This window comes from Primulina eburnea, chromosome 9 (genome assembly GCF_022965805.1).
Source record: "Primulina eburnea isolate SZY01 chromosome 9, ASM2296580v1, whole genome shotgun sequence".
In the NCBI taxonomy this organism is placed as follows: domain Eukaryota; kingdom Viridiplantae; phylum Streptophyta; class Magnoliopsida; order Lamiales; family Gesneriaceae; genus Primulina; species Primulina eburnea.
In genome coordinates, this window is record NC_133109.1 from 5922011 (window position 1) to 5931366 (window position 9356).

A 9356-nucleotide genomic window follows, 5' to 3' on the forward strand; every position below is an offset into this window, starting at 1 on the left:
GAATTTTTTCTCTGCGACGGTGGCTGGATCCTCCTTAAAAATTATTTTCAAACTCAGATTTGTAAGATAGAACAACATTTTCTATTGTCATCTTTTGAAATCTGCACTATTGAACTTATCTGTTTTGATCCTTGTGGGATTGAAAGAGTTGTTGCAGTAGATGATGATGCCATCTTCGATTTCCATGATATAGAAATCTTCTATGATTCTTGTTTTGGTGTACCTTGAAAGTCGAGAATGACAATGAAAAATTTGCATGAATTTGAGTTAAAGGGAGTGTTGAACACTTTCTCCTTAAGAAGAATTTTTCTCACGTTAGTGCTTCGGTTGTGGAAATTCTTCTCCAAGATACAACTCCTTATTACAATAACACTGTTGTAAATTGTAAGAAAAATAACCAGAAAATGGAGTGTACTCTCTTTCAAAGAAAGAAGAAGAAGAGAAGGAAAAATGAATACAAATGTACAGAAAAATCTGATGATCAAAAGTCTCTTCTTTTTACCTTTGATAATGTATTTATAGATTTCAATCATTAGTAACATGTTGTTTCATTTAAGATGTGTCCCTTCATAAAAAATTCTGATGAAAAAATTCACGGGATACCATTTGATGCAAGATATCATGAAAACTCACAACTTTCCGTTAATCAGTAGTGCCAGACACCTAGGCACCATTTTACGGGTGCTTATGCACCTCCCTCTCTGCTCAGGAACTTTCAGGGGCAGTAAGGAAGGTACTAAGGAGCCTCTCACTCTAGAAATTCCAAGGAACAAGAGAGGCACTCGCCTCTAAGAGGCCTACTGCCTGGATATTTCCAAGGCACGAATGGTTGCTGATGCACCCCCATTTAGGCTCCTCAGCACCTTCCTTGTTGTTTGATAAACTTCCTCGCATCTTTTAAGGAACACATTTGAACGTTTTTGTTCGGTCGAGTTTTCTTTGTTTTTTCTTTTTTTAAATTTATATTCGTTAAGCTCAAGCATTCCAACAAAAATATAAATACCAAAGAAGTTATATGTGAACACAAGATGATTTTGTAGTTTATTATCAAATAATTCGATACTTTGTCAATTAAGTAAGGAACATAATTTTGCTGAGGTTGCGCTTCAATGATGAATTTGATTAGAGAAAAAAAAATTTGAGAGACGAATTTCAAATGACACTCATCTTAGATATATTTGTGATACACCAAAATCTATTAAAAATACATAATTTGATATTTAGCGTATTTTAAATCTACTTGAACTTTGTCCATTCAAGAAAAACAAGATATTTGAAAAGATTCGAAGAAATAATCCGGTTTGTTAACGGGAGGATGTGGCTTAACTAGGAACATAAGAATAGCTTTTTGGAACACACATTAATGGTGAGGTTCCTTCAAGCAGAAAAGAAAACAGAGTGTCAAAATCAGATATGACTCACCAGCCCGACACGGTTCACCCCGAAAAATAAGGTTTGGGGTCTTCGAGTTCGGGTCCGATCGGGTTGGACCCGATAGCTGACCCCAAAAAAATGATCGGGTTGGGTTGGGTTGAGACCCGAGTTGACCAAAATTTAATTTTTTTTAAAATATATATATAATTAGTAAATATTGCCTACATTTTTTTTTATATATTTTATGTCTGGAAAAAATATTTATTGTATATTTATATCATTAATTTTCATAATTTAATATTTATTTTGAACATTTTTTATTTTTTAAATAATTGTTTATTTGATTTAGTAAATATACTTTATTTTTCTACAATTATACTTTCAAATTTAAACATATATATGAGGGAGATTTTGTTATTATGTGTTTAAAATAAAATATTATTATTATTATTTTTATTATTATTATTATTATTATTATTATTATTATTATTATTATTATTATTTGAATTTTATTTAATTTTCTTTAAAAAATTCAAAAATCAGGTTTTATAGGTTGATGGGTTGATCGGGTTGATTCGGGTTCAGGTTCAGGTTCAGGTTGAGAGTTTTCGAGTTGACTCGGGTTCGGGTTGAGTTCGAGTTGATCAATTTTTGAATAGTATTATTGCTCAATCCGACCAACCCACCCTAACACCCGAATTGACACCCTAAAAGAAAATCAAGAAACGAGGAAAATATGTTTGGTAAAGAGATAAACTGTAATCGGTAGATGCATAAAGAAACGAAGGTATTCTATTTTGTCCTCATGTTAGATTCAAATTGCAAAGACTCATAGTTAATTTGGGACTTCTCGATGCTTAAAAAAGGGCACATCTCAATATGTATAATCAACGACCTCGATATATATGGATATCACGATCTCAGATCAATTAAAGCCGTTGATTGTTAATTTAGTAATGTGTGATCCATATTTTAACGCACAAAATTCCATATGTCCAAATTATTTCGGATCTAACACGAAGCGTTGATAAAAAAGAAAAAAAAAACCATCGACACTCGCCTCGATCATCGATGGTGTGGAGAGCAGCAACTCTATGTAAATACTTGTCGGCACATTTAAAATTTTACAAATGCTACGGACACAAAATCATGGGGTCACTTACTTGAAATCATGTCATACCTTTAAATCAAGTTTCGATTTTGTTCACTACAGTACTTAAAATATCATAAATATTAATTTAAATGTAAATTATTTCCAAAGATGACAAATTTCTTCTAGAACTCGTAGCTAAATATAGCTAGGAGTGCATTACCTTTTATATATTCTGGCAAAGCCATTCTTTCCCACTCAAGTATAAGAGTCTTCAAACTTCGGATAAAACTAAAAAAATCGAGCACTGAATCGAATCGAAAATTGAATTTTATAATTCAATGTTAAAGTAGAAATTTAAGTCACTAATTAAACCTACATATATATAGGTGAGAGGAGAAATAAATAAATACTATGTATCTAACATTTAAGTAATTAATTAAACCTTATATAAAATGTCAAACATATCACCATCGAGGTGAGTGTCTTAGCTTCATCAGATGGATGGCAAAATTGTGTTTTTAAATGGTAAAATTGATGAAACGATTTATATAGTGTAACCAGAAAATTTTGTGTCCAAAGGCGCAAATAATATGATTTGAAAATTAAAGAAATCTATCTATGAATTCAAGCTGACATCTGATGAGATAGAGACAATATTCACTTCTTATGTACTCTATTTATTAAAGTTGAGGACATGATAGTAACCACATAAGAAGAACACCAACTTTTTCTTCTAACTTTACCTTTATATGATATTAATATTATAATTTTTTTTGTTATGTTTTTTTAAATTTCAACACACACTTTAATTTTTATTTTATTTTATTTCTACAATTCAAATATCGATTTAATCCCTCCATAATTTGTCAAATTTCACTTTAGTTAATCAATAATGATAAAAAAAAACTGTATACAGACAAATCGCGTATGCGGTATAACTAGTTCAAATAAAAAATCTAAATTTAATGATGTTTTTTTTGGGACAAAATTACTTATGGTTTTTTAAAAATATTTAAAAACTTATCATTTATATTATTATGCGAATAAGGTCTATGATCGTCCGCGACAAAATTGATTGCGTCTGAGTCATATTATTACATGCTTTTGGACGAATAAATTTGATTTAACAAATATATTTGATTTGGAAATATATTTGAAATGTCATACAATGTTGTGTGTTTTCAAATCCATTTTTAATTGCTATTATATTTTCTTAAAATTAATAAAACGTGGATTTGAATTGTTACATGTATAAATTCAACGAAACAATTAAATGATTTCAAATATCTCAATCCAAATATATTATAGTGACTTTTATTTTTAACTAGTAAAAGACACGTGCATTGCACGTAGAAACACATTTCTATTGTTGATAAATGTTGTTAAAGAAATGAGTTAAGAAGAGATTATAAATTTACAAATAATTAATGATTTTCATCTATTTTATTTAGTCAAACAGTAAAATCCAATGTAATATAATGTAACAAAAGTATTAAAATAAATATGAGATAAAGAAAAAATATAATCTATGCTGTTGATCACATTATTTTACTACTATTTATTTAATTCCAGAAAAATAAAAATATAACGTAGATAATGCATTCTAAAACTTAAATCAAATAATTGTGTCAACCTTTCTTCTTTTATATTTTGGAATTTTCTATCTTTCACGAGTTTTTCCTTTTTCATTCGCCCTTTTTTCTTCATGAAAGAAGCAATATTATCATCATCTTCAATAACTATTCTTGTGGTGTTATCGCCATCAATCATTTGCATTTTCATATCTTTATTCTTTAATGATTCTTTTCTTGGACGACCTCTCTTTTTTTGTATTTTTTGATGCTGAAAATCTTTCCTTGCAGGAGAAGCTATAATTTCATCATCCTTAATCTCCGTATTTGTATTGTCGTGGTGTTCTATTATTTGTATGCCAATATCGTTAATGATATTTGTTGGAGATCCTCTTTTCTTTTTAATATCTTCTTGTTTGAAATCTATAGATCTCTTTTTGCTTGCAACGTTTTTGTTGTTGAAATTTGTGCTTGGATTTTGAATGCCTTCAATTACAAATGCTAATGTTCCATCTTTTATTTCAACTGACTTGTCCATTTTGAGAAGAAATGTATATTCTTCTCTATTTGGTGTCTCTAAATGCTTGTAGTATATTAACGTGTTGCCATCCTGTAGAAAAAGAATATTATTATTAGTAAATGGTAATTATATATATTCTTTGGAAAAAAAATCATTATTTGTATACCTTAGTGATGGAATCGATATAATCTTCAACGCTGCAGCCAATAAAAACATTTGCGACATTTCCGAACAATGTAACACTTGCAGTGGCAGTGCCATCATTTACGCTCATCGTTATTCTATATCTACAATAACAATTTAATGTAAGGCATTATTGTCAACTCATGTAAACTTATAAATATAATGTTTAAATGTAATTTTACCTTGACACAATACTGATATTGAAGTCTATGCAGTAATTACAGCTCCGGGTTTTCATTGTTTTGTTGACTGATTTTGAGCAATTACTACATGCTTCGTACCATGGATTCGCCTTATTTTCTACCTCATATATGTATGCCTTGAAGCAATAGAATTTGTTCTGTATTTGTCAATAAGTGAGATACATAAAGTCAAATTTAATATCAATTTTTGATTCCCTATCTAATTTTTTTTTAAATGTCATTAATAAAATATTTGGTCCATTGAATAAATATTCGAAAAAATAATTGTGAAGTAATAAAAATAAATTAAATAATAAATTATACGTAACCTTTGGTAGAATATTAATTTGATCGAGAATTTGCCTCAAAGTAATTTCTTCAGCATCTTTAATTTGATGTGTCATCCATAACCTGCAGTAGAATGATTAACATAAAGATATTTACAAACTTGAATAGTAAAAAGAATAATATCAATATTATACTTTTGTTAAAAACAATCGAAAATAATAATACCATATATTTATTGTTTCTTTTTCTATGCAAGATGGATTTGTGAACATTGTTGTTGTTGTTGTTGATTTGAACTGAAACTTTCCTATTATCAGTCATAAGAAGAAGTAGTGAGTAATGCTAATGAATAATTATTGTAAATATTGATTATAAAATTTTAAAAAAATTTACCTTCAAATATATGTCTTTCCAAGTTACAGAAAGCTATAACCGGTTTATCCATCTCTATCTCTTGTAAAAATAGTCCTTCGTTAATAGCAAGATCATCCCATAAAGTAATTGTTATAGTATCTAGCCTTTAAGAAGAGGGAAAAATATATTTATCCAATCATATATCGTAAAATTTTAATACTAAAATAATGCTTTGAAAAATATTAGTTTGCTTTTTCTTTTTTATGAAGACATAAAGATAGAATAAATACTCACGAAGGATTTATAAGTACTATCTCTCTTCTATATCTGATGATGTTCATATATTTTTTGTGAAATTTATTAAGCTGTCGAACTTCCTTCAAAACACCAATTATATCTGCAAAATTTTTACAACATGTGATAATTTCATTACATAAATCTAGAAAGTTTTTATTGTTCGCATAAATCGATACCTATATCTTCATTAGTATGTGATTCTCTGCTTGCATCATCGAACATTGTAAATTCAGAAGTCACATTGGAACAAGTGAATTGAGTTTGTAGTTCGTCAATTGTCGTCTTCGTTTGGAAAATCAATTCTATCCGTTTGTTGACATTTGGATAGTTGTTGTTGACTTCTTGAATAATTGGATCGGAGATGATGTAAGTTTTGTTTATCTTCAACTGATCTTGAAAAAAATCTATTGTGTTCGAAAACATTATTCCATGTATTTTTGTTCCCTTCAATGAAAACGGAATATGTTTATTTAATTATATAACAACAATTTAAATATAGATGAATATGGATAAGAAGAAAGTACCTCTTCGTCCACAAAGATCAGTTTTCTTATAGGCTTCGAATTTGATTTGGCGGGTATTTGGCTTCCCTGTCGTACTACTTTAACCTTTATGGGAGCATTTTTTTGACTCGGTTGCAATGAGATGATAGGACATATGTGCAAGGTGTCCATTCGAACTATATGATTTTGTACTCTTTAATTGGCATGGCACAAAAAATTTTGAGAATGAAATATATTAAACAAAAATAATTTAAATAAATAATAAGTATATTGGAAATAATAGAAATCGATAGATATTGGTCTTACCACATTGTGATTGAAATATAATATTTTGGCATGGTATACAAATCGAACGGGTTTTTAATTCAAAATGTTTGGAAAATGAAATAAATACAGTTATTTAAAAGCAATGGTAAAATTTTACATCGTCCACCGCTTCTATTTGTGGAGAAATTTTAGAAGGTTTATTGTTTACAAGGACACAAAAATATAATTATCATTACATATAATCGTACGACCCAAACTAACATTACTAAGCAGAAAACAAGAATCACCGGTTCGGAGAAAAGATGTAACATGTTAAGGGAGCAAAGCCATACCACTGAAAAGCACAAGAAACTCATACGTGCACCATTGTGGTTTACTTCACAAAGTTTTGAAACAAAATACTGCACAACATTCCTACCCCAAATTGTATGATTTTTTTCCTCCTCCACAGAAAAACAGAGAGAGTCAAATTCAACAATCGGTCTTTCGAGGAATTTTTGCACAGAAACAGGGGGACTAACAGCAAGAAAATAGAAATAACCCCCTCTAACAATTGGTACCACAAGTCGAACTAAATTGATAGTTAAACAATCACTCACCGGCAGCCTATGAAACTCGAGCTAGGACAAGATTTCGAACTCCAAATGCCTTGAAAATTCAAGTCCGAGCAACGGCGGAGGCCCGGTGCGGTGGATGACGTCGGAAGAACGATCGGAAGGAAAAAGATTGTCGACTACGTTGCGAAATACCCCTCAATATCGGTATCGATAGAAAGATTATGACGAGATGTTTTCGAATATGTATTTGTTTCTAAATTTTGACGACTTACAGCGCGAGAACTGGTGGCAAGCGGCAAAGGATTTAGAATCTGTGTGAGAAGAAATTTCAACCGAGGAGAAAACTTTTATTGGGGAGAGAGATTGGAGATAATAATAAGAGAGAGAAGTGTTTTTTCGAAATTACAAAAAGTCTTTATTTCAATCCAAAAAAAAAATTCTCAACAAATATGTAGATTTTTGTAGAAAATAATAGTTTCATTTTATCTATAATCAAATAAAAAAATATAATAATAATAATCCAAATATTTTGACATTTTTTAAGTAAAAATATGTTAACTTTAAGTATAATAATAAAAATCAAAATATTTTGATATTTCAATCAAACTTGATTGATTTTTATTTTTTTCAACAAACATGTGAATTGTGGTCGGAAAAAATATGTTCACTTTATCTATAATTAAAAAAATATATATAATAACAAAAATGAAAGTATTCATAGAAAAAAATATGTTCTCAAACCTGACCTTTATCCAACAAACACGTAGTTTGTCAGTTTTGACTTTATCATAATAATTGATTTTATTAAAACATCTTTACTAAATTACTAAAGTATGTACAAAACAAGGACAAAGTTGACAATACACAACACTTTTATAATAAGGAAAAAATATGTTCAATTTATCTATAATTAAATAAAAAAAATATAATAATAAAATTCAAAGTATTCATAGAATTTATCCAACAAACACGTAGTTTGTCAATTTTGACCTTATCATAATAATTGATTTTACTAAAACATCCTTACTAAATAAATACGTAGTTTGTCAATTTTGACCTTATCATAATAATTGATTTTACTAAAACATCCTTACTAAATTACTCAAGTGTGTGCAAAACAAGGACAAATTTGACAATACACAATGGAAAAACTTTGACCTTGGTTCACACTTTTATAATATGTATAGATAAACAATCATAATAAACATCTATAATCATAAACTGTTTAAATTTATTCATTTATATATGAAATCTCATACAATTTATTTCTAAATCATTTAAACTTTATCTCCCGACGACATTGCTCAATGACTCACATTTTGATTATACAATACGATTACTTTCTCTCTTGACATTGCTCAATTTAAGTAAGAAGTAGCCATGCAATGTCTAAAGAAATGTTCGGATTTATGGAATAAATGAGCATTTGATGAGTGGTCAGAAGTTCGATTGCTCATACAAATACCTTCTTTGGCTAGATTGTCATACAAGCAGGGACGGATCCAGGAATAAGAGTTAGGGTGGGCTTGAACTCAATATGATAAATTATATATTATTAAAAAAAATACATTATATCGTTCAACGAAGTTGTGCCTTACGGGATTTTAAAACATAAAATTCATCAATAATAGAATTTACATCAATATGTTTAGCTAAATCTCGTTCAATATAGAGTGTCAAACAATCGGCAAGAAAGTCAACCTCCATTTTATTGCGAAGTGCCGTCTTCACATGCTTCATTGCTGAAAAAGCCCGTTCAATAGTGGCAGTAGACACAGACAATGTCAAAACAAGATGAATCAATCTAGTCAACATAACATAAACACTTGACCGTCCACTCTCGGTCAATTGCTGACACAACTCAACAAGTGTAGAAACCTTTAAATTCTGCATCACATCGAGTTTATAAATGTATCAATGCATACTTCAAAACAACAATTTCTTGATCTGTGAAATCTCCAGGATAAAACTTCTTCGCAAGCTTGCAAATATCATCACTGTTAAATGAGTCAAATGAATTTTTAGGATCTAAAGCTATACTAAGATAAAGAAGTTTCACCGATTAACTCATTGAACCGAGTATTTAACTCCATTAAAATGAAATCTATTGTTGCATCAAAAATATCAAAGAATTTTTTAATAATTTAGCGACGGTTTTAGCAATAAC

The 9356-nt window shown here is 29.3% G+C and overlaps 1 protein-coding gene and 1 long non-coding RNA gene across 2 annotated transcripts; both read right to left on the reverse strand.

The window, feature by feature from the left end:
- Positions 1 to 4021: 4021 nt before the first annotated feature.
- On the reverse strand, positions 4022 to 5102 carry LOC140840686 (uncharacterized). The gene is made up of 3 exons (XM_073207858.1): positions 4924 to 5102; positions 4725 to 4845; positions 4022 to 4648 (listed from the first exon to the last, which is right to left on the reverse strand). The coding sequence occupies exons 1-3, from the start codon at positions 4977 to 4979 to the stop codon at positions 4022 to 4024; spliced, it is 804 nt and encodes a 267-aa protein (XP_073063959.1). The 5' UTR covers positions 4980 to 5102.
- Positions 5103 to 5931: 829 nt separating this feature from the next.
- LOC140840411 (uncharacterized) lies at positions 5932 to 7589 on the reverse strand. The gene is made up of 3 exons (XR_012119964.1): positions 7232 to 7589; positions 6387 to 6558; positions 5932 to 6306 (listed from the first exon to the last, which is right to left on the reverse strand). It is a non-coding gene; the product is annotated as an uncharacterized lncRNA (long non-coding RNA).
- Between the last annotated feature and the right edge of the window lie 1767 nt (positions 7590 to 9356).